Source organism: Cajanus cajan, chromosome 9 (assembly GCF_000230855.2).
Source record: "Cajanus cajan strain Asha chromosome 9, NIPB_CcT2T_4, whole genome shotgun sequence".
Lineage (NCBI taxonomy): Eukaryota > Viridiplantae > Streptophyta > Magnoliopsida > Fabales > Fabaceae > Cajanus > Cajanus cajan.
Window position 1 is genome coordinate 18,034,432 of NC_138525.1, and position 25,603 is coordinate 18,060,034.

A 25,603-nucleotide genomic window follows, 5' to 3' on the forward strand; every position below is an offset into this window, starting at 1 on the left:
TAGAAAAGAAAGTGAAGAAGCACTTCCTTCCGAGGGGTTTCACTTTTGGTTCTGCACCTCCCAGTTTCAAATTGCCAATGCATGGGAGACAAAGAAAAGACGCACCTGTTTCTTTCTCCCCAGAAATCGTGCTTTAAAAAATTCTATGCTTAACCAAACACGAAACCTATTTCATTCCTTCCATTTTCATCCGGCAAACCAACGGGTAAACGGGAAAAAAGTGTCTTGGAGTTCACCACCAACCACAAAGCCTCACTCAATAATATTAATCCACAAAAAAAATGACACAACATATTAATAATAACAATGCACACATCCAAATATATACTATATAGTATATAGATTAGAATATATGATTTGGTCTAGAATTGAGAATGAGAAGTGAGTATTTCGATAACAACAAAGCCACATGAAAATCTGAACTGAGATTCGGACAAAAATTAAAACAAAACAAAACAAGAATCCCAGCCCCACTTTAATTTCGTGAATCATCGATCGTCGACTCGACGTAATCATTTCTGAACTCTTAATAACTAGTCTAGCTAGTAATAGCAGCTACTTCAGCTGATGTTAAGAACTTAACAAGATGCACATATAATATCCAACAACAACCATAACCATAATAAGAGTCCATGAAAAACAAATACCCGGTTTCAACTTTCAATTATTATTAGATAGAGAAGATGAAGAGAGAGAGAATCGTCCTTAAGATCTCGGGGGTGGGAAGAATTGCGTACCAGCCATGAAAGCATTGAGCGGAGCCGTGTAGAGCGAAGGATCGAAAGGGTTTCCGCTTGTGGTGGCGGTGGCTGTGGCTGCTATGAGACTTAGCGGCTGAGGTTCGCCGCCGCCACCACCGGAGGAACCCTCGCAACCTGCACTATAAGGACCCTCCACTCCTTGATCGTAGAGAATTCCCTTGAACACGTGTCCTCCTATGTTCACCGCCGTTTGATACGCGTAACGCTCGTCCGCTGCGTCCATTGCACTCACCTTCACACACCGGAACACCGCCGGAGAGTTTAGCTCCGGTGGAAACTGCCCCAGCTCCAACCCTAACAAATCAAAATCACAAATTTCTCCTTTCAACAAAATAAAAACGAAAGAAGAACCATCTTCAACTCTAACGAATCACATGGAATTCAATTCCTTAGTTTAACTTATTAACAGTAACGGAATAAGGAAAATAAAAGAGAGACAAAAAAAGCAAGGTGATGGATGACCGTGGAGTATTCAGTATTGTATAGAATTTCATTTTCAGAGTGAACTGATATGGACTCGATGTTACATATCAGTCATAGAAGATTACACTTCTCTCCAGCAAGATCGTATACGTTAGAGTCTATTTGGATTCAAGTGAAAATTGTGGTAGAGAGTGTCTGATATCCAAACGTGCTCCTAATTCAAGCAATAATATCTCATCTCATGGACTCTTAAAGCTATATAGTTGAAAATTGTTTGCTAAGAAGGATTTTCATTTAAACTTTTTTTTTTTTTTTGAATTTTGTTTACCTGTGGTGGTGATAGGAACTGGGGCGCAAGCGAGAGAAGCAGCGCCTTCGATGTTGTCTCTGTGTCGTTTGGAGTGGTCTCCGCCGCGAAACTGCGGCGGTTGATTTTGTTGGTGCTGCAACGAGGCGAGTTGTTGCTGTCGTTCGCGGCGTTTGGCAGCGGGAACCCAAGTGCTCTTAACGTGCGTTTGGCACTGAAACCCTCGACTCTTGCAGCAGGTTCTGCATCTGAGGTGAGCGCAGTCTTTCTTGGCTTGGTTCCCGCAGTCCTGACAGTTCATGCCGCCACCCACGCCGCCGGACCTCATCACGGTGAACCCGAACCGGTTCGACTCATCCGAGAAAGAGACGGAAACGTCGTCGTTTACGTTGGAGGAGGTATCGTTGTTGTTGTTGGTGGTGCTGTTCCTGCGACTAGGTCCCACACCGAAGGAGTAGTAGTTGGTCAAGTTGTGGTGGTACGAGGATTGTGGCTGTGGCCATATCTCGAATCCCTTGTTGTAGATCTCCTCGTTTCTGAACAAAAATTGACTGTTACTGTTACCAGCGGCGTTCACGTTGTCTTCTCTTTGTTCCTCTTCTTCTTCCGCCTTGTTCTGCCTTCCTCCTAGAGAGAAGAACCCAGCCATGTGTTGCTGTTGCTGCACTCTACGATCCCCAATTCAGAGATAATATCCATATCAGAAGAAGAACCTTCGCGAATCTTGAAAACAGTTCTTCTCACCTTTATATATAAACACAACTGTGTCTTTAATTTAATTTCCTCGCTAATAATAATAATTATTATTATTTTTCACCCACTGGAACTTTTTTTTTTTTTTTTTTTGTTGACTCTGGGTCTGTCACTGTGGAAAGGCCGTGTGGGGGCGTCTCAAGTATGATCTTCTGATCTGGTTGGGTTTTTTTTCGCAGCTTTTGAGGAAAACTGTTTCTTAAAACACACAAATAAAAAAAAAAAAAAGGAAAAATAGGGTGATGTGTGTTGGTTAATTGAATTCCGTTGAAGCAATTATGGCACGGAATTAGAGCGTGGCTCTGCTACGCCGCCATGACAACTGCACCCATCCACTCTACTGTTGAAACCTCATTTATGAGTTGTTGTTGTGCGAGAATTAGAATTAGAATACAGACTGGCTTTGTTTGTTGCTGTGACTCACTCTCACACACACACACACTCTCAGACTCAAACTCAGAGTGTTTCAATGTTTGTTTCGTGGGACGGTGTTTTGTTTCGTGTGTGTGCGTGGGGGAACAGCAAAATCTGTCTGTCACTGCCAAATCCTTTGACCATCCGACGGAGGAGGAAGCTCCACGTGTCGCGTCACTGGCTTTTGCTTATTCGTCCTTGCACCGGAAAACCCGCTAGTACTTTCTCTGACGCTCACCATAATTAACATTGTTTTCTTCCGATTTTTATGTTGTGAAGGCACATATCTACCCCGGAGTGGAAACCCAATACGCTGCGTCACGCACATGCACTTGCGTCCTTCGCACGTCCCCATCACCGCTCAAATCGTCCTCCACTTCTCCATCAAACGGCTCTCCGATATCAAATCAAATGCACACATACACACACTCTTTTTTAACCTTTCTCAATCGTGAATTTAATCACGTAAAGTAATATTCACTTGCAAATTTCTTGCTCATAAAGTTGTTGTAAACTTGTAATCGAATCACGTAACGAAAGCCTTTTGCCCCTGCATCAATTTTTTTATATTATATATATATATATATAAACATATCATTATATTATTGCAGCAAAGTGTTTACAATTTTTGTCGATATTTATATCGAAGAATTTGCTGAGACCTTGCTAAAACATAATTGATTATATTGAAATATGATGCTGTGTCTTCGTTTCAAGTTTATATTTTTAATCCGTAAAAGTTATATTCAATACTCCACAGTTATATTATGTAATCAATACTTTCTTTTGATATCTAACAAAAATAATGAAGAGTAGTATTTCCATGAATTGATATGATTATTGCTCATATGTATCTTCAAGTGTATCAAAACATGTCTATAATTAGTTACAAACACAACTTAATTAATTCTGCAACACTCTCTTGTCTCATTTCAAATTATTTGACATATACAATAATGTATATATTTTATAGTAAAAGCTTCTATATTATTAAGTTTATTATAATTTTTAAAATAATTATTATAAAATAACAAATGACGGAAAAATTTTTTTTAAAATTGTTAGTGTGTATATTAATTATTCTGTATTTTAAAAATATTAGTTAATTACATTAATTAATATGACAACATGATATTCATTGATTAAGGTATCCATACTAAAATGGTAAAGACTACTCGTGAACTAGTTACGTATTTAAGTAAGACATCAATTAATAAAGATATTTTTCGAAATAAACAATTAAAACTTTTTATTATTTAAAATTATAATTATTTTAAAACAAAGAGAAATTCTTAAAGTGATACGTAAATTAACAATATTTTCGTATATGTTATTTTAATTTAAATAGACTTTATAATAAAATAAATTAAGGGGAACAATAAATTTTATTATTAATAATATTGAATTATTCTTATATTAAATGAGAATAAATTTATGAGAAAGTATTTTTAAATTAATCCTTAGTATGGACATGAAGTCATCATGAAAAGTATCATTTTATTTTTATAAAGTCTAATTAATTTACTGAAAATGAGTTATATATTTTTATTAAATAAAAAATAAAAATAATAAATTACTCCCGGTAATTTTATAGTACTTTTTTGATTTGAGCTCAACATTTTATATTTCATTCGATAATTAATGGGATTGTAATAGTGGACACCGTGGCAATAAATAAAAAAGAAAGTTTGAGTTTACATGGAGGTTTTTATTCTATCCCTTTTTATATAATAGTATAACCCGCCAAATTAATTAGGTTTCAATTGATTATAGCTATTTTCAATTAGCTTAACATAAAATATTCATTAGTTCATTTTAATTTGTACGGGTAAGGCCTTTCAGCTATATCCATCGATCGGTTAGGGCACCTCTCTCGGCATTGGAAAGATTTATACGGGTAAGGCCTTTCGGCCACACCTTTCAGTTTGGCCACCTTACTTAGCATCGGGAATGTTGATACGGCTGAATGACGATACAACCCATCAAGACGAAGTATTAACAAAGACCAGAAAACACTGCACCAGTTCGATGTTGCTGAATGTCGAGGAAAATCATTTTACAAAGGTACTTGAGACTTGAAAGGACTGTTCCTGATCATCAACACCCAATTGGCATGCTTGACCAAGATAAACAATCCTTAAACAGTGATTAGAGGCTAATCACATATGTAAGAAGATTAAGGACGTATTACCTAATTCGACATACCTAGCACGGGACCCATAAAAGGCAGGACCCATTGATGTCATTATAAATAGTTCACATCTTGAGGTAACGTCACTATTCATTAATTATTGTCGATATTCGTACTTATCCTGACTTGAGCGTTGAAATGTCTTTTACAGATACCCTCTCTCACCAGAATACTTTATCGAAACTCTCATTCGATCTTCAAAATACGAGAAGATTATTTGTGTACCCTTCGTACAGGTACAAAATTTAATAACAATAAAATAATTATATACAAAGTATACAGTGCAATTTAAGGGGTAAAAAATGTTTGTCCTTAAGTGAAAAGTAAAACATAAAAAAGTGGATATGTGATGTCACCACTCACCACACTAATTACTTGTGTACACTTTTTATCTGTCTAAAATTAATTAGCATAAAATAAAGAAATTTATCCTCGGGTGTAGTGAAATTTTACCTGCCTGGTGCCTGCGTGCATTTTGAGTTAACTCACTCCAACCTCGTTCTGTGCCTCGTATTCCACTCAAAATTCTTGGCGTAATCATTATATGATTGACGCTCAATTTCACATAAGCATTTTCAGTATCCTTAACTGCTTGATAATTGAATTGTTTGGGAGTATTAGAATTTGGAAATGCGTCCATGCCGCGCGGTGTCGTCTACGTGCTACCTCACAAACGGCCTCGCTAGTCGCTATCCAAAACTCTGTACTTAATAGTTTTTTAAATTTTAATAATGATGTCATTTTTAATTTAAATTATAAATATATTTTTATTTATACTTAAATTATATATCAAGTTATTTAAAATTATTTATAAATTTTAAAAAATTATTAAATTTAATTTAGAGATACAAATTATATTGTAAATTATTTCAACAAAACATACACATATTATTATATTAGTTACCCATTGACTTAGTTGAGATAAAAAAGTCAATGATCTAGCATCATAAATAATTATATATTTATTATAATTAGGTCAAATGCAATTATATAAGGATTTTTTTAAAATATCTTTATAGGATTCAAAATTTTAATATACTCAAATACAAATATATAATTTGTCTCGAATTGTATTGGATCTGGATTACTTTAGAGGAGGTCTTTAATACCATAGCACAAATAAAAAATATTAAATTGAAATAGATATAAAATTAAATGTGATAAACATACAAATATAAATAAAATATAATAATTTAAAATTAATGTTAAGGATTTTTTTGAATATTTATAGAGACAACATGTAGATTATTATACTTCCAAAGAAGAGAAGAGACTACATAAAATATCAATAATGACTAATTGAGAAGATAGAGAGAATAAAAGACTTCCAAATTATGTATTCTAATTTATAACATATTAATGAATTAATTATTTATAATTTAAAGTTTTTAAGTTATTAAATATTTTTATATTATTGAGCACATAAATCAATTGTTGTAGTGTTGTTTTAGTTTAATTAATAATTTTAAATTTGCATCTTAAGTATATTAAATTGCGTTTAATATTTAAATGAAGAGTTTTAAAACTCATGATAGTCTTATCATAATGGAACACAATTGCTTTAGATGGAGAATACATGTAGTCAATACTAAATTTTTTTATTTCTTTTAACATACAACTTAAAACCCCTATTAATATATAGAATGATTTAAACATTTTTTTTAATAATTATATTATTGATACGAAACATTCACAGTAAGAAAATTGTAAACACACATAAAATAAATATTTATCTTTTAATATAATTTATTTCATTCTTAAAATTATTATTCAAATTTTAGATAATTTAATTTAATTAAAGAATACATGTGACCGTCACTTATTTGAACTTTAGTTTGAATGATTTTAAGTTGAGGTTACTCATCAATCACCGTACTTGGAAGAGCTAAACTGTTTTAGTTAAACTCACACTTCAATTATAGGCCTTCCATTGTGGAATAAGCATCACGCAAAACACCTCGACCAATATGATTATTTTTTTCACGTTTGATGATTACCATATTGGACGGTGGGTATATTCCTCATTGACATTGTTGCTTCCATCACTTCCATAACTCCGGTAAATAAAATTCATGGTTTTCCAAATCCTATTATTCACATTTGTCTTTTAAAGCATCACCGATATATATATCATTATGAGAGTGATAGATACAAGAGTGTGACCTTGTTAACGCGTAGCGTAACACACGTTACTTGACGCGTTATGCGAAGACCTACCAACATTTTAAAGGAAAAAAAAAAAAAGAAAAAAGAAAGAAGAGTAAACTGTAACAGCCTTTTCAATGCTATGATACATTTTTAAACAGACTTTAATGTATAATTAAAATTTGTCATTTTATATGGGTTTGGGTTGACATACATGCATGTATATATAAATGCCAATAAAAAGATTGCTAAGCTCTGAGCTGCCATTAACTGCTTACTATCCTAAAACTGAGAGGATGTAATAAGAATCCATTGTAACAGCACAACAAGAAGTTCTGATCACTGCCTCCCAAACGAGGATATATTAATTTCCAGCTAGTACAAAGAAAAAAAAAATGAAAGTAATTTAATGTTATGGAACTATTTGTTAAGGTCTTTGTCATCAATATTCTTATTTAATTCAATTTTATAATTTTGATTAATCAACATGGAAAGAAGGAGAATTCTTGATAAAATTCATGGGGACATACATGAGTAACACTTCAGACATGATATCGACAATACATACTTTCAAATACAATAAATTATGGGCTCTAAAACAAGCTTCACATTGTTATTATGTCCTTTCATGTAGGGGAAATCTGGTAAATTCCGATTGACCTACACAGAGCCTCATTAATTGTTTGCTCAAAATTTCAAATAATATAGTCCAAGAGTTTAGCTGCCAAAATATTATTTCATGTGCATGAACATGCTGACATAGTTCATAAATAATTCTGTCATTTTAAATGTATTAAGAGGTTTGATTATATATTTAAATATTTTAATAAATTAGTCTTTAACTTTAGACTAAAAGATATATTAATTTACAAAAATGAAATATTATTTCATGTGTTAACCTTTTTGTGTTATTAGTAAGCTGGAACAATTCTAGGGTTGATTTATGTATTTGGTGAAATTTGTTTAAGAAGAATTGTATAAATTTGTAATGTAATGTGATGGAGCATGAGTCTACTGTCACATATCCTACAGTGTATAGTTTGTTTGCTCCTGGCTCGCACCGAATTTGTAGAAGTAAATGGTGCAATAGTAAGAAAGCAAGTGAAGTGAGAGAGAAATGAAAGGAAGTTGGAATTGGTCAATTTGTAAGGATGAAAGAGGGTAATGTAGTTAAGCTAAGCTAGCTGTCATTTGTGGAAAGCGAAACATGGAAATTAAGAGAGAAATGGAAATTAAAAAGGGGTTTGTTTGTGTGAGTGTGTGGTTTATTAGAGACAAGGGAGGTAGCTGCATTGCGACACTTACTTAATTAAGTAGCATAGCAGTAATTAACATTATTATTATGTGTCTAAGATGGAATAAAAATAAAATAAAAAGGTCTATCTACAAATACAAATGATTCAGTAGCACGTGAACCGCCCCAAAATGTAATTAATTTAAGACCACAAATAATTGGCAACCTTCAATAATATAACTGGATGGACCAGATATATAGTAACAAGGACACCGTCTCAGCGTTGAACTGCCCGTACGCGCTCCTTCACGGCTTCAAAACGATTCATTTTTATTTTTATTTTTACCGTAAGAATAAAATTATAATTACCATAATAACAATTAAACTTAAATTTTTGTATATTTATTTTAATTCTTTACTATTAACTTGGCCCAAAAGATTGAATCAATTTTTATTTTATTCAAAACTACAAATATTATCTGCAAGAGATAATCTTATTTAAATATAAAATTCATACAAATGGTATGATATAAGATTTACATATTAATATATCAATGGTAATATGTGTAAATTATTCATAAAGTTTATTTAATATAATATGTAATATTTATTATTAGATAATATACCTATAAAGGTCCAAATTCTGTTAAATTTGATATACATTATCAATAATCTAATATTACATAATTCTTCAGTTAAATTTATTAAAAATTTATTTTATATAAAATTATTAAAGTTAATAATTTCATTAACATTTGACACAAATAATAATAATAATAATAAATATTTACATATATTTTGATTATCATGTAAGTACAGTAATGTAATAAATAACCAAATAACTTTAGAATGAAATGAAATTTTATATACATAATCTAATTAGTAAAAAATCAAATATATTAGTTGAATTAGTTAAATTCATAGTTTACAAAAAAAAGAAGTAATTTTATTAGTTTTTATATTTAGTGTCAACTGATCATGTTATATATATATATATTATATATATTATATAATTAAAAATGGATATTAAAATAATATTGAATGAATTGATTTAGACACTTAATTTTTAAATAAAATCAATTTTAATCTGCCTCGATTAGCATGCTTAAAAATGTTCACTCAACTAATATGAATTTACTATTACTATTATATCTTTCCCAAAGCCAAACTTTGTATTCTAAATTCAATTGTTATTAGGGGCCCGAGGAAACAAATCATCTTTCTTTCACCAACTATTACTACTACCATTATTTGGCCGCCTCCTTGTCCACTATGTCACATTCTCGCACTCTCAAGTAACTTTGTAGTGTTTCTTTCAACGATGATTATTTTTTCTCTCTTCCTTTTTTCTTTTAGTAACTTTTGGCTGTTTTGTTTTTGTTTGTTCTCTGCGGCATTAAAGAAGCAGACCATGACTCTTGAATCAATATAATTATGATTAGACCAATTAGTGGCCCAATTGAAAATGATGCCCTCAATCTGAATGGTGCGTTAATTGGCAGCATCAAGTCTCAAACAGGTCAACAATACCTTTTTGGAAAGACAACATAATATTATGGAAAATGTACCCCTTAAACAAACTGGTTTAGCTGAAGACCTAGGCACAACTGATTAGACTTAATTAATCTGAATCAATGATAATAAAGTAGTAGATGATATGACTCATAGGCTTATATATAACTAATACTTACATGGAAACGAGGCTTATTACAATTGGAAATCATGTAAGGTATATTATTATCATTCCGTGGTTTTTGGCAAAAGGGGAGTTCAAGAATTGAGAAGACGTTTCTTTAGGGTTTCAAAATTGAGAAGCTTAACTTTCCTCTTTTTACTGCTCTTTCTGTCTTGCGACTCCCTCTCCCCAAATTAGTCTATATCATGATTGAATCATAGACCAATTTGAAAGTCGGTTTGGGCTGGCCCAACAAAATAACTTATTTAAGTAGCCATCATTGTCCATTTCTTTTCTTCCACATTTAACCCATGGAATCATGAATTACAGTCATGGATGACGATAGCTTAAGGAATCTAGTTATTCATCCTAGTTTCCCGTTTTACCATCTTAGGTTTTCCAAATGATTTTGTTATCACTTTTATTTGTTTATTGTCATTTTTATTTTATTTTTTATTCTGAAACCATTATCAATTCTTTCATTAGCATTATTCTGAAAACATTATTTAACAAAGAGTTGATATAAACTGCTGATTTAGTAAATAAAATGTTTTTCTAACGAAAAATTAAGTCTTATTTTTTTTATCATATTATTTGTGTAAAGTATGTATTGATTTTACCGATTATTAATCTTTGTTGATCACTTTTATAATAGGGTATTTCTTTCAACCATAAAATTTAAATTTAAAACCTTAATTGAGAAATATTAAAATTGAACCGATCAAAAGTTAATTTACAATTCATTAGTTTAATTGTATTGGAGTGGTGATAATTACATGTAGACATATTCTAAGTTGGTTCACAATATACTACAATTTATAGTCATTATTTGATTAATCTAAGGTTCACATTCTTTAAATGCACCTTCCACGCCGTATCACTACCTTCTAGTAACTCTTTCCTGTCAACCATTAAACACTATTGTTGCAGTATCATCAACCACCATGTAGTCACCATGAACTCTCTCTCCTCTTTGTTGATAGTTGAAGCATTGTTATTGTTTTGATCTTGTCCAATGAAGACTTTGTAGCTTAACACTGATTGCACCTGTCGGAACCTCTTATTCAAGGCCCACACCTTGGAGTCTCCGTCCTTCACCTCTTCCACCTCATTTCTTGACACCTCGTTGCCGTCATCAAGGGGTGGTGCTCCTTGGAATGATAGTTGGTGGAGGGGGTCTTTCATATGACTCTATAACATCCTTTTTTTGTAAAATAATAATAAGATACATTTAATTTAATAGGCTTAAATTAATTTATTAATTTTGGTTTATTAAGATAAATTAAGAATGCCTTTTGTAAGAAAATAAAATAAAATTATTGTGCTGAGTTGGTTATGTTGCCTGATTAAAAGAAGGTAAAGGGTTTTGACTTTAGAAGTCCAACTCGAACACTTAACTAAATTTAATGAAAGGTGAAAGGTTGTGAGTTTTATGTTTTAGGAGTTGTGTTTTGGGATTAACACTTTGCTAGAAATTGCTAATAGTAAAAAAATATTTTTAAAATTGGATATTTTGGACTTTTAAAATTAGTTATTTAACTAATTTTAAAAGAGTCAATTTCATAAGCCTAGCTGGACTTTTAAAATTGGATTAGAATCAATTTTAAAAGTACACTTTTAAAATAATTATTTTATAATTGATTTTAAAGGCTTTACATCTCCTCCAACAACCCAATGTCCCCTTCTTCTTCTTCCACTCCTTCGTGATCTTTTCCTACAGCGACATCATGTTGTTCATTGTGACAAAATATCAAACACTTAACATGCATATATTGCAAAAGCCAAAAACCAAACCCAAAGCCCAAACAATAAATTTAATTGCACAAAACAACATATTCAAGGAATTCAAACCAACCAATTATACAATAACCACTACAACAAAATTTATTTTTATCGACAATTATTTAGCGACAATAAATTAATTACTTTTATTTTATTATTTAATAAAAGTATTAATGACTAATATATAATAGTCACTAAAAATGTATTTATATCACACCAAAATTTACTATTAGCGACAATTATTTATTAAGAAAAATTTTAGTCCCACATCGACTAGAAATAAAATAATTAAAGAGTATATAAATGAATAATAACTCTTACCTTACAAGTTTGTTATGTAGGGTTGAGTTAGACCTATAACTTACTATTCTAAGTTGGTATGAGATTACTCACCATTATCAAACTCAATACTAGAAATAAGATAATTAAAAAAATAAGAAAATTAAAAAGAATATATAAGTAAAAGACAACCCTCATCTTACAAGTCTCACATCGACTAGAGATAAAATAATTAAAGAGTATCTGTACTCATCTTACAAGTCCCACATCGACTAGAAAGTAAAAAATGTCACAAAAAGTTGTACACTTTTTTCGACCATTATAAGGGTTTTTACCGGCATTGAGAATAATTTCCGCTAAATGCTTTAGCGACACTGCATACAATGGCTAATGTGAAAATGCTAGTAAAAAATTTTGTAGCAATTTTTATTGCCACTAAAAGTCATATTAAATGCCACTAAAAATCTATTTTGTTGTAGTGAACCAATACACAACCAAGAGGACTAGCAAGGGTAGCAATGGGGAAACACTTACCAACAAGGATGGGGGTACTGGTGGCGGCATGGTTGTGGGAAACAAAATGCAAGAGAGAGAGTGAGAGACAGTTGCACAATGGTGGGCTTAGATGGTGGCAGGCTTGGGTAGTGGCACAACATTGGTAGAACAACAAGAGATGGGAAAGAGTGAGAGAGAAAGAGAGTTTTGTGAAAGAGAAGATGCAAAGTGAGAGGGTGAAGCATGAAGAGCGCCCTTTTAGTTGTCTTACTAAATCGACTGATAACAACTGATAACAACTGATTTAGAAAAAATCTTTTAAAATTGGTTATAAAAGCAACCAATTTAAAAGAGACTCTAACAAGGGTTTTTAAAATCAATTGTTAAAAAGTTGATTTTAGAAGGGCATTTAAAATCGATTGTATAACAACCAATTTAAAAAAGTATTTTATTTAATTTTAATTATGTCATTGCGTGAAATCTAAAACCAATTACCTTGTTATCAATCTTAAATCTCTAATGTTCAAATTGTTTTCTACACTAGTGTTTAGTGGACTTTTACCTGAGGAGCAAGAGGAATGAATTCTGGATTAGTGAGCCACACCCCTATGTTGTTGAGATCACCAATTGAGGTAAGAAAGAGAGTGAGATCTATCTTTCATGTGACATGTATATGAATTGTGTTATGGGTAATGAGACAACCCTAAAGCTTATATAGGTTCTTATATATTTGATTAGAAGGGTTATGAACATCTCGAAAGAGTGCTAATTACATAATTGTGTGTTTATATGTTTAATTTTAGATATTGATTGATTAATTTATTGAGTTAAATTAAATTTTTTGACATGTATGTGTCCTTGGGATTTTTAGTTTTGAATTGGATTTTTTTAGTGATTGATGCATAATTTGAGGTGTGTGTTTTAATTGATGTTTTGTGGGAGAAATGTGTCAAACAGATAAACGATTCGTGTTTAGAGTCATCCATGCATGTTGGTTTGATGAGTTTTAGTACACTTAAAATGATTTGGGAAGGTTTGGAATCCCATACATCACATAAACACGAAAAGGGTTTGTCATACATTTGCTTAAGTGAATTGTTCAAGTATGCAAATTTAGGAGAATGACTTTGGTACAAATTCACTTGAGCGAATTAAAATCACTTAAGAAAATTGAATATATTTAAATTAGACTTTATGGTCTTCATTGGATTTGTAACCCTAGATGTTAGCTAACTAATGGCTTTGAAATAACTCAAAATGAATGTTTATAACTCAAAATATGATCAAATTAGTGAGTAAAGATCAAACGATCTAAACTAATCAACAATGTTTTTTTTTTTTGTAATTTTAGGTACAATATATGACAAAATCAAAACTTGTTGTCGACATAAGAGTTGTATATAATTTTGTTTGCTTTCAAAGAGATAAATATCAATTTGATAAAATGAGTATAACTCCACTTGTTTTGCTTACATCCTCCATAGGTTGTAGTTATGTAAAAAGAAATGTGCTTATAAGTGGGAAAAACTTGATAATTGGCAAGTGTGACAGCATGAGATTATAAACTAAAATGAAGGGATTTTTAGAAGAGACTAAAATGATTGACAAATAAAAAATAATAGTTTAAGAGTAAGAGTTATGTGAAAGAATACCCATATGTGAGCATTGCGTGTTTAAGTGTGTGTTATGAACAATTATGTATAAGTGTCAAGTGTTAAGTCTAAGTTATGCTTAATCGTGTGTTAAGCTTAGGCATTGCCTATCCTTTTGTAAAACCTAAGTTATTCTTGGTAATGATAAAATCTAAGCTTTGTTAGTCATTTGTGAAGTCTAGACTTTGTCTAGATAGGGTTAAGTTTAAGCATTGCCTAGCCATGTGTCATTTGTGTGTTGTGTTGTGTGAATTGTCCATACATTTATGCATCTTTTATTTGGAGGTATTGGTTTGCAAATCTAGTTAAAAAGGTCTCTCATCTTCTATCTTCGTCTTAAGGTTTTAATAGTGAAGTGCATCTTGTCAAAACATGTAATAAGCAATAATCATGTACAACAATGAAACTTTGATTGGTTCCTGTTATATATTTAGGGTTGGCAATGGGGCTCCATGGGAGCGGGTAATAGTAAATCCGCCCCCGCCCCGCTAGATGAAAATTGTCCCCATACCCATCCTATATCCGTGCGCGTATCCATTGAGTGGGTATCCATGAATTTCTTGAATACTCACGGACATTCATGGATATCCACGGATATTTATAAATTTTTTAAGAAATTAAAAAAATTATATTACAAATAATTTTAAGTCTATATTTAATGTCATTGAAATATTAAAAATAAAAATTCAATGTTAATTTTAAACTTTTATTTAACGTTAATTTTGTTGAAATAATAATAAAAATGTAAGATAATCAATGACTTAATCAATCTCACAATCACAAGTAAGTTAAAGTCTCATCACAAAGCTACAATAATTCAATTTCATAATTCTAAACGAAAGTAAACAACTTAAAATACATAAATTTTATTGGTCCAATCAAAGCTAGAAAATTAATCAAATTATATTCAACATAATTCTATAACATGCTTAACACATGTTGGTAACTTCATCATCCTCACTTTTGTAAGAAAATAAAATGAGAGAGTGTAGTTTTAGGGTTATGTAGTACAAGGATAATTAGGATATTTAAGAAATATTATTAAACGGGTACCCGCGAATATGGATATCATCATACCCGCCCCCGCCCCATTTATAAACGGGTAAAAAATTACCCGTCCCCATTATTCGCGGGTACCCAATTAGCTTACTCATTTATTATCCGTAGCGGATTTTGTAACGACCCGGCAGGTCACCACACTCACCATCACAATACACCGGAAACTCGAGACAGGATAGAACGAGTATATAAATATAGTGTCTAGAATATAAGTATATACAGTGTCCTACATCCGACTAGAGTTAGAGTGTAGAGTACAAAATACATCCAAAACCACTATATCAAGTAGCCGTAACAAAACAAAACAAAACATCCATAGGAGTCAGCTCCGCCTACCAGCTGCAGACTCACCACTATCCACCACCTATCCCTGCTCTGCTCCCATACATAGTATGATCATTGCAGTCCAACCACATGGAAACAACAGAAGGGTAAGCTAGCATAAAAAGAAACAGCATATAGAAAGATTTAAGTAATATAAACAACTACAACTATCAACACTTCATCAACATACATCCCATCGGTTTTTCAACATGATTATCAATGAGCATACAATGCGTCGTCACGCATATCAACTCGGAGATCTCCTACAACAACTCAGCCTTACGGCCTACAACAACTCAGCCTTGCAGACTACAACAACTCAGCCTTGCGGCCTACAACAACTCAGCCTTGCGGCCTACAACAACTCAGCCTTGCGGCCTACAACAACTCAGCCTTGCGGCCTACAACAACTCAGCCTTGCGGCCTACAACAGCTCACATCAATATTCCAGCACAATATAACTTATACATCTCAACATATCAACTCACAGTTCAACAAATCAGCCACAACATAACCTCACTTCTCAACACATTCATCAGATACAATTTAATATCAAAAACAACTTTATCTGCTATACATCATTTCATAACCTTCTATTTCAATTCAACTCAGCACAAAATTTCATACACGAACATCCCTTCTCCGCGCCCGGCGCACACGTGGCTGCGCCCAGCGCAGCGCAACCAGAGAGCACCAGGGGGCCAGCGCGCCTAGCGCATGAATGCCCGCGCCCAGCGGGACTCAACCCGAGAACCCAAAACTATCTCGCGCTTAGCGCAATATTCTTTGCGCCCAGCGCTGGCCGGGCAGAGACTCCAGGAGTCTCATGCGCTCGGCGCACCAAAACCTGTGCCCAGCGCGGGGAAGGCAGAGACCTCCCTTGGTCTCGCGCCCAGCACAATATAAATTTGCGCTCAGCGCCCACAAGGCAGAGACTCCTGAGGAGTCTCACGCCCAGCGCGACAAGGGGCGCGCTCAGCGCCCAAAAGAAGAACCAAAACCTGCCACAACTGGTATCGCGCCCAACGCGATCCAAGTCACGCCCAGCGCGGGCCAGCCAGAGACCCACATTCTCAAGCACGCTCAGCGCACTCATCATTGCGCTCAGCGAGCTTGGCCAAATGGGGTCTCCTGGTGGCCATGCGCCCAGGCGCGAAGAACCGCGCTCAGCGCGAAGCTCAGTAGCGGCCAACCATTTTCGAAAAACTCTTCAAACAATCTGCAAAACAACCAGAAACTTCACATGCAATCGGTTCGAATCACTACAATTTCATCCAAGAGTCCTAAAATACCACCTTTTTCAACATGCAACAACAAATCAAGGATTTTCCCCAAAATTTCTCAACAACCCCGAAACCCCAAAGAAGACAAGCTTTCTTTCAAATCCAGCCATGAATCAGACACCAACAAGCATCTAACGAATTTATAGAACTCGTCCACAGTCAAGAACAGCGAAAAAGAAGCAAAATTACTAGCTTCCCTTACCTTGGTCTCAAAATTTTTGAGCTTCGGGAGGCACAAGGAAGGAGAAACTTGGAAGAGATGGTGAATGAAGACGGAAGAAGAGTTCCGTGCGTCCGCAAGCTCCTGATTACTTACTCAGCACCTTGAATCCAAGCAACAAGGATGAGATTAGCCAAAAGGGAATGGATGGGAAAAAGAGAGTGAAAGGGAGGGTTTTGAGTGAGAGTTTGGAGGGGGAAAAGTGTTATCAGATATGGGTCTCACAACCTCCCCAACAACAAGAGTTTTCGTCCCCGAAAACAGACTTACATGGGAATAGAAACGGGTAACATCCCCTGAATTTCTGTTCCACCTCCCAAGTAGCTTCACTAGTAGCTGCATCCCACAATACTTTTACCAGAGCAATAGCCTTGCCCCTCAACTCCTTCAGCTTATGATCAATTATAGCTACTGGCAACTTCTCATATGTCAGGTTCTCCTTTACTTGTACATCGTCCAACTCCACCACATGACTCGGGTCGTGGACGTACTTCCTCAGCTGGGAGACGTGAAACACATCATGTAGATTTGAGAGAGATGGTGGCAAAGCCAACCGATAGGCAACCGGACCCACACGCTGTATGATCTGGTAGGGACCCACAAACCTCGGTGTTAACTTCTTTGCTTTTAGTGCTCTTCCCACACCAGAGGTCGGAGTCACTTTCAGAAACACATGTTCCCCTTCGGCGAACTCTAAAGGCTTCCTCCTCTTGTCAGCATACGACTTCTGTCTACTCTGAGCAGTCTTCATCCTTTCCTGAATTATTTTTACCCTCTCAGTGGTCTGTAGGATTAGCTCCGGGCCTACCACCACTGATTCACCATCCTGGTACCAGCACAAAGGAGTCCTACATCTCCTGCCATACAATGCTTCAAAGGGTGCCATCCCAATGCTTGCGTGAAAGCTGTTGTTGTAAGTGAACTCAACCAATGGTAGGACCTCTTCCCAGCTACCCAAGTGGTCCAACACACACGCCCTAAGTAGATCCTCCAAGGACTGGATTGTCCTTTCTGACTGACCATCCGTTTGTGGATGATAAGCAGAGCTCAACTTCAACTTCGTGCCTAAGGCCTGGTGGAGACTCTGCCAAAACCTTGAAGTGAACCTCGGATCTTTGTCTGAAATAATACTAGAAGGCACCCCGTGCAACCGTACTATTTCCCTCACATACAACTGCGTCAGCTTCTCCAATGACCATTTGATGTTGACAGGCAAGAAGTGTGCGCACTTGGTCAACCGGTCTACAATCACCCAGATAGCATCACTATTCCTAGCTGACCTAGGTAACCCGACAATGAAATCCATAGTAATGCTATCCCACTTCCACTCCGGAATCTCCATCTGCTGCATCAACCCACTCGGCTTCTGATGCTCCAACTTTGCTTTTTGACAAGTCAGACAGGCCGCCACATACTCAGCTATTTCCCTCTTCATGCCAGGCCACCAGAAAGTCTTCCTGAGGTCCTGGTACATCTTAGTCATACCCGGATGTATGCTAAGTCTACTCTTGTGGCCTTCCTCCAACACAGCTTTCTTCAACTCAGCATCCTGAGGTAGGCAGACTCTACCCTTGAACCTCAAGATCCCATCTCCTCCTAGTTCGAAGCCAACAGCCTTCTCGGTACCCAACAACCCAAGAAGCTTCACCAACTCGGCATCTTGCAACTGCTTAAGTCCAACCTGCCTCAGGAACTCACTAGTTATGGTGACTGTCCCACAACTAATGTGATCCGGAGCTAACTCCACACCGAGGTTCAAATCTCAGAATTTCTCAATTAGATCCATCTCCCTCACCATCATGCTCGACATGTGGATGGATTTCCTACTCAACGCGTCCGCCACAACGTTGGCCTTACCAGGATGATACATCAACTGGAAGTCATAGTCCTTCAGGAACTCCATCCATCGTCTCTGCCTCATGTTCAGCTCCTTCTGATCAAACAGATACTTCAGACTCTTATGATCACTAAAGACGCTGAACCGGGCTCCATACAAATAATGTCGCCATATCTTCAAGGCAAAAATAATAGCTGCCAACTCCAAGTCATGAGTGGGGTAATTCCTCTCATGGTTCTTCAGTTGCCTTGAAGCATAGGCCACCACTTTCCCATGTTGCATCAGTACACACCCAAGACCCTGGTGAGAAGCATCACAATACACATCAAAGGGCTCACCAGAATCCGGCAACACCAACACAGGGGAAGTAGTCAACCTCCTCTTCAACTCCTCAAAGCTCCGCTCACAGGCATCTGTCCAAATAAACGGCTGTTCCTTCCTCGTCAACTGGGTCAGAGGCGCTACTATTTTAGAGAATCCCTCAATGAACCGACGATAGTAGCCCGCCAACCCCACAAAGCTCCGAATATCAGTGACAGTCCTCGGACGCTCCCACTGCAACACCGACTCCACCTTAGCCGGATCAACAGCAATCCCCTCAGTTGAAATCACGTGGCCCAAGAACTTCACTTCATCCAACCAGAACTCACATTTAGAAAGCTTAGCATATAGCTGCTTCGCCTTCAAAACCTCTAGCACTATCTTCAAATGCTCTCCATGCTCTTCCCGGGTTCTTGAATAAACCAAAATATCATCAATGAACACCACCACGAATTTATCCAAGAACGGCCGGAAGATCCTGTTCATGTAATCCATGAACACTGCAGGGGCGTTGGTCACACCAAACGGCATTACGACGTACTCATAGTGACCATACCTAGTCCTGAAAGCAGTCTTTGGTATGTCACCTTCCTTCACCCTAATCTGGTGATACCCCGACCTCAAATCGATCTTAGAAAACATCGATGCTCCTCTTAGCTGATCCATCAAGTCATCTATCCGGGGGAGAGGATATTTGTTCTTGATGGTCAACTTATTCAATTGCTGGTAATCCACACAAAGATGACTGCCCCCATCTTTCTTCTTCACCAACAACACAGGAGCACCCCACGGTGAAATGCTCAGCCGCACCAACTGCTTCTCCAATAAGTCTTCCAACTGACCCTTCAACTCACTCAGCTCTGCAGGAGCCATCCTGTAGGGAGCCACCGACACTGGCCCCGCACCTGGAACCAGATCAATGCCAAACTCTATCTCCCTTACAGGAGGTAACCCAGGCACCTCATCAGGGAATACTTCAGCAAAGTCTCTCACCACATCTATCTCAGAAATGATTCTCTCAGTCTCCTTACTCATCATAGCAAACAGAAGACAACCCTCTGCTCCATCCCTCAACCATGATTCAGCTTGACCAACTGAAATCAATAACTCATCTCCCTCCTACGGAAAGATCAACCGTCGGTTGGCACAATCTATGAGAACACGGTTGGCAGATAACCAATCCATCCCCAAGATTATGTCAATATCAACTAAAGGTAAACAAATCAAGTTTACCTTGTACTTCTTCCCATTCACCACAATGGGGCAGCCAGCACACAACTCAGAAGCGACTACTGAAGCAGAAGCGGGCGTCGACACTAGCAGTCTCAACCCCAAATCAGACACAGGCACTCCCAACATAGCAACACAAGCATAGGAAATAAAAGAATGGGAAGCCCCAGAATCAAACAAAAGCATCACATCCTTACCAGCAGCCTTGCCCTTCCCCTTCACTAGGTCAGAAGAAGTCGAAGCCTCAGCACCAGTCAAAGCGAACACCCTACCAGCTGTAGTGGGTCGGTCACCCCTCTGAGTCTCTGTCCTCTGAACGCTACTCCTCTGAGTATCGGCTCTTTGTGCATCGCTCCTCTGAGTACTCCTCTCCGGTCTACCCCTGGTGGGACAGTTGAAAGACACATGTCCTATCTGCTGACATCTGAAACACCTACTTTCAGTGTGTGGACAATCCCTGATCAAATGGGATCCACCACATCTGTAACACCTAAGGGCAGCACCTCCACCCTGTCCTCCCCCTCTGGTAGTCTCAGTAGGTTACCTAATAACAGGACCCCTTTGTTGTGGCTGGGGCCTATCATACGGCTTCCCCTGACTTCCACTTCCTCTCTTGGACCCAGATGGTCCATCAGCAGCTCTGATCACCCGACTACTCCCTTCCAACCTCTCTACAATCTTCGCCTTCTCCACTAAGGCGGGAAACTCGGTGATGGCCATAGGCACCACCACCTTCTTCAACTCATATTTCAGCCCCTCCGCAAATTTTCTGCACTTCCAGGCTTCAGAAATAGCCTGTGAATAGAAACGAGCCAAGTGCTCGAACTTCAATGCATACTCTGATACAGTCAACCCACCCTGAATCAATCGCAAAAACTCGGCCTCCTTGGCGTGCCTCACGCTCTCCGGATAGTATTTCTCCATGAATATGGTTCTGAAACACTCCCAATCAACTGTAACTCCCCGAGCAGTAAGGATCTGGTAAGTGTTTCTCCACCAATGTTCGGCCTCTCCTACCAGCATATACACAACATATGCCAACCTCTTTTCTGGAGAGCACCCCAGAACATTAAAGATCTTCTCTAACTCACGTATCCAGCGGTCTGCTACCTCTGGATCCGCTTCACCCGTAAATTGCGGGGGTTGACACTTCCGGAACTCAGCTAGGTCCCGGCTCTCCTGTGACCCCGTGGGCCTTGCTGCACCAGCTGCAGCTCTCTCAGCTTCCATCCTAGCAAAATATGCATTCTGCTGTTGCATAGCCATAGCCATCATCTCTATGGCACGGGCTATCTGTTCGTTGGTTCTAGTCATCGTCTACAAAATAACAGTATCTTTAGTACACTACCAATCACCCAACAACAACTATCAACACAGTAATTCATCACATCAATTAGCACAGCAAGCAACACAACAAGGCAACACATCACAGAGTTAACACAACAAAAGCCTAAAAGAACCACCCCCAAAGAGTGTCCACTAGACTCGACCTGCTCTGATACCACTAAAGTGTAACGACCCGGCAGGTCACCACACTCACCATCACAATACACCGGAAACTCGAGACAGGATAGAACGAGTATATAAATATAGTGTCTAGAATATAAGTATATACAATGTCCTACATCCGACTAGAGTTAGAGTGTAGAGTACAAAATACATCCAAAACCACTATATCAAGTAGCCGTAACAAAACAAAACAAAACATCCATAGGAGTCAACTCAGCCTTGCGGCCTACAACAACTCAGCCTTGCGGCCTACAACAGCTCACATCAATATTCCAGCACAACAAAACTTATACATCTCAACATATCAACTCACAGTTCAACAAATCAGCCACAACATAACCTCACTTCTCAACACATTCATCAGATACAATTTAATATCAAAAATAACTTTATCTGCTATACATCATTTCATAACCTTCTATTTCAATTCAACTCAGCACAAAATTTCATACACGAACATCCCTTCTCCGCGCCCGGCGCACACGTGGCTGCGCCCAGCGCAGCGCAACCAGAGAGCACCAGGGGGCCAGCGCGCCTAGCGCATGAATGCCCGCGCCCAGCGGGACTCAACCCGAGAACCCAAAACTATCTCGCGCTTAGCGCAATATTCTTTGCGCCCAGCGCTGGCCGGGCAGAGACTCCAGGAGTCTCATGCGCTCGGCGCACCAAAACCTGTGCCCAGCGCGGGGAAGGCAGAGACCTCCCTTGGTCTCGCGCCCAGCACAATATAAATTTGCGCTCAGCGCCCACAAGGCAGAGACTCCTGAGGAGTCTCACGCCCAGCGCGACAAGGGGCGCGCTCAGCGCCCAAAAGAAGAACCAAAACCTGCCACAACTGGTATCGCGCCCAACGCGATCCAAGTCACGCCCAGCGCGGGCCAGCCAGAGACCCACATTCTCAAGCACGCTCAGCGCACTCATCATTGCGCTCAGCGAGCTTGGCCAAATGGGGTCTCCTGGTGGCCACGCGCCCAGGCGCGAAGAACCGCGCTCAGCGCGAAGCTCAGCAGCGGCCAACCATTTTCGAAAAACTCTTCAAACAATCTGCAAAACAACCAGAAACTTCACATGCAATCGGTTCGAATCACTACAATTTCATCCAAGAGTCCAAAAATACCACCTTTTTCAACATGCAACAACAAATCAAGGATTTTCCCCAAAATTTCTCAACAACCCCGAAACCCCAAAGAAGACAAGCTTTCTTTCAAATCCAGCCATGAATCAGACACCAACAAGCATCTAACGAATTTATAGAACTCGTCCACAGTCAAGAACAGCGAAAAAGAAGCAAAATTACTAGCTTCCCTTACCTTGGTCTCAAAATTTTTGAGCTCCGGGAGGCACAAGGAAGGAGAAACTTGGAAGAGATGGTGAATGAAGACGGAAGAAGAGTTCCGTGCGTCCGCAAGCTCCTAATTACTTACTCAGCACCTTGAATCCAAGCAACAAGGATGAGATTAGCCAAAAGGGAATGGATGGGAAAAAGAGAGTGAAAGGGAGGGTTTTGAGTGAGAGTTTGGAGGGGGAAAAGTGTTATCAGATATGGGTCTCACAGATTTTACCCGCAAATACCCGCAGGTGCGGGTATTTTTGCCATCCCTATATAAATTTGTGTTATAATCAATTTTCAAGTTAAAAATTAATATATATATATATATATATATATATATATATAAGAAAAATAAAATGAAGAGAGAAAATTTTAAAGTTTTATTTATTTATTTATTTTCATGTTGAATGGCACTAGAATTAAAAATTAAACAATTATATAATTGTTTTAAATTTGTAGAAAGGTAATTTGAATTATTTTATAAATTTTCACAATGTTTCAAAGACATTTAGGGTGCATTTAGTTTCAGAATATATTTTTTATTTTCATTTTCAAAATTTGAAATTTAAAAAATGTGTTTGGTTGAATTATTTTCAATAAAAGTTAATATAATATTTATAACATTAAATTTATAAACAAATTTTGAATAAATAAATTTATAATATTATTTAAATTATTGCATTATTTATGTATAATAAATAAATAAGTATAAATATAATCAATAATACGCACACATCATTTTTTAATTGAAAAAAAATGTTTTTATATTTTTAAAATTTGGTTATTTTTAAAAATAATTTTATGGAAAGTATTTACTAAAATTAAAATTAAAAACATTTTTAAGTTTATTTTTTTTTTCTTTGAAAGTTAAAAAAAAAAAAAAAGGAAACCAATCAAACCCTTCTAGTAATGTTATCCTTTTCAAAAATAAGTGTCCCATCGCAGCATCCATTCTGGTCTCGAGCCTTGTGCCTGTTTTCTTCGTTCAAACGAACCTTATTACCTGCATGGCTACACTTATCGGATTTCCTATGTTTTTCTTTTTAATTCTATCTCAAACATTTTTTTTAACTTATTTAAACACGTGGAGTTTATATAGGTTTGATATAATTAATTTTTACCAGGTTAATTCGAAGAAGGAAATAAAAAGTAATATAATTTATTTTTATATACCATTTTGAATAAGGAAGTACAATTTATTCATACCGAATCAATTTTTATAAAAATAAAATAATATTTTCAGTTATAATTTCACGATGAAAATCAATTTTTTTTAATTAAAAAATATAGATATTGAACTACTTAAATTAATGATTATATATATAAACTTCAATTCAAAACTATCTAAAAAAATTAATCTCAAATGAAGAACGTGTTTGGGTTATTTGTTTTGTTTGATAAAGCGCGAAGAATGAAGATTTACGTCAATTGGAAACGAAATTTGACGTGAGATGGTCCCCATGCCTCAGTAGATATAGTTATAGTTATAGTTATAGGGTTGGTCCAAATGGCTCTGCATGTGAGTGAAATGATGGTAGAAAAGAATATAGATTATTAAAAAATATTATTATACACTATTTTTAAGCTGTAGAAGTAAAATAATATAATATGTAATAAATGATGTGATGTAATAAAAAGAAAAATAAAGTAAAAGAAAAATAAAAATATTATTCAAAGTGTACGAATAATATTCTTTTGCATTATATAGAGTTATAGGTCGAGAGTGGATCATAGGTTTCTCTTTAAGCGGATAATTGGCCTCTCAGCCGATAACTTGTCATCATGTCTCAATGGAGGTAACACAAACTTTATCCACAGTGTCTTTTCTCTCCTTTTCTTTTTTTCTTTTTATTTTTCAATTCAAAAATACAAAAAAATAAATAAATATATATACCTTTTGTTATCGATAACATGTGTTACCATTTACGACAGTCACCACAGAAGAAGAAAATAATCACTTTTTCTTTCTTTTAATTTACATACTCGACTAAATTACTTTTTCTTTCATTTAATTGGTTTGATTTAATTTTTTTATTATTAAAATATTTAATTTATTTCAATGACTTGATTTAATGATCAGATCTTTTGTAGTTATATTGTAAAAATGATTTATTTAATTACATTTTATTTTTTATTGTGTTCAAAAAAAATTCTTTAAACCGACAGTAATTAAAGTATCGCAAGTTGAATTAGTATGACTTAATAAGCTGAGAATACTGAAATAGAATATATATATATATATATATATATATATATATATATATATTGATTTTTTTAATATTTAAAACATTGTAATATTATCAGTTTTGTTCAATTGACATTATAACACTAACTTTATGTACATATGATATAATAAACATGTTTATAAAAAGCTAACAT

The 25,603-nt window shown here is 36.1% G+C and overlaps 2 protein-coding genes across 2 annotated transcripts; both read right to left on the reverse strand.

The window, feature by feature from the left end:
• Positions 1-339: 339 nt before the first annotated feature.
• On the reverse strand, positions 340-2,810 carry LOC109815479 (protein SHI RELATED SEQUENCE 5). The gene is made up of 2 exons (XM_020380215.3): positions 1,513-2,810; positions 340-1,055 (listed from the first exon to the last, which is right to left on the reverse strand). Exons 1-2 carry the CDS (start codon positions 2,138-2,140, stop codon positions 706-708), a joined length of 978 nt encoding a protein of 325 aa, XP_020235804.1. The 5' UTR covers positions 2,141-2,810; the 3' UTR covers positions 340-705.
• A 13,862-nt stretch (positions 2,811-16,672) lies between these two features.
• On the reverse strand, positions 16,673-21,309 carry LOC145951987 (uncharacterized). Its single transcript, XM_083064199.1, has 10 exons — positions 20,930-21,309; positions 20,637-20,842; positions 20,389-20,504; positions 19,796-20,274; positions 19,485-19,567; positions 19,082-19,134; positions 18,793-18,927; positions 18,504-18,678; positions 17,268-17,810; positions 16,673-16,713 (listed from the first exon to the last, which is right to left on the reverse strand). The coding sequence occupies exons 1-10, from the start codon at positions 21,307-21,309 to the stop codon at positions 16,673-16,675; spliced, it is 2,211 nt and encodes a 736-aa protein (XP_082920325.1).
• Between the last annotated feature and the right edge of the window lie 4,294 nt (positions 21,310-25,603).

Bases quoted from the DNA above. Each gene is read 5' to 3' on its own strand.
- LOC109815479 (XM_020380215.3), bottom strand. From the start codon at position 2,140: ATGGCTGGGTTCTTCTCTCTAGGAGGAAGGCAGAACAAGGCGGAAGAA. The intron at 1,056-1,512 runs GTAAACAAAATT...TTGATTTGTTAG, and splicing joins AGTTCCTATCACCACCACAG to GGTTGGAGCTGGGGCAGTTT.
- LOC145951987 (XM_083064199.1), bottom strand. From the start codon at position 21,309: ATGGAGAAATACTATCCGGAGAGCGTGAGGCACGCCAAGGAGGCCGAG. The intron at 18,679-18,792 runs GTGAGGGAGATG...TTCCTGAGGCAG, and splicing joins TCCACATGTCGAGCATGATG to GTTGGACTTAAGCAGTTGCA. The intron at 17,811-18,503 runs GTAGACTTAGCA...ATGGTGAATCAG, and splicing joins GTTGGAGGAAGGCCACAAGA to TGGTGGTAGGCCCGGAGCTA.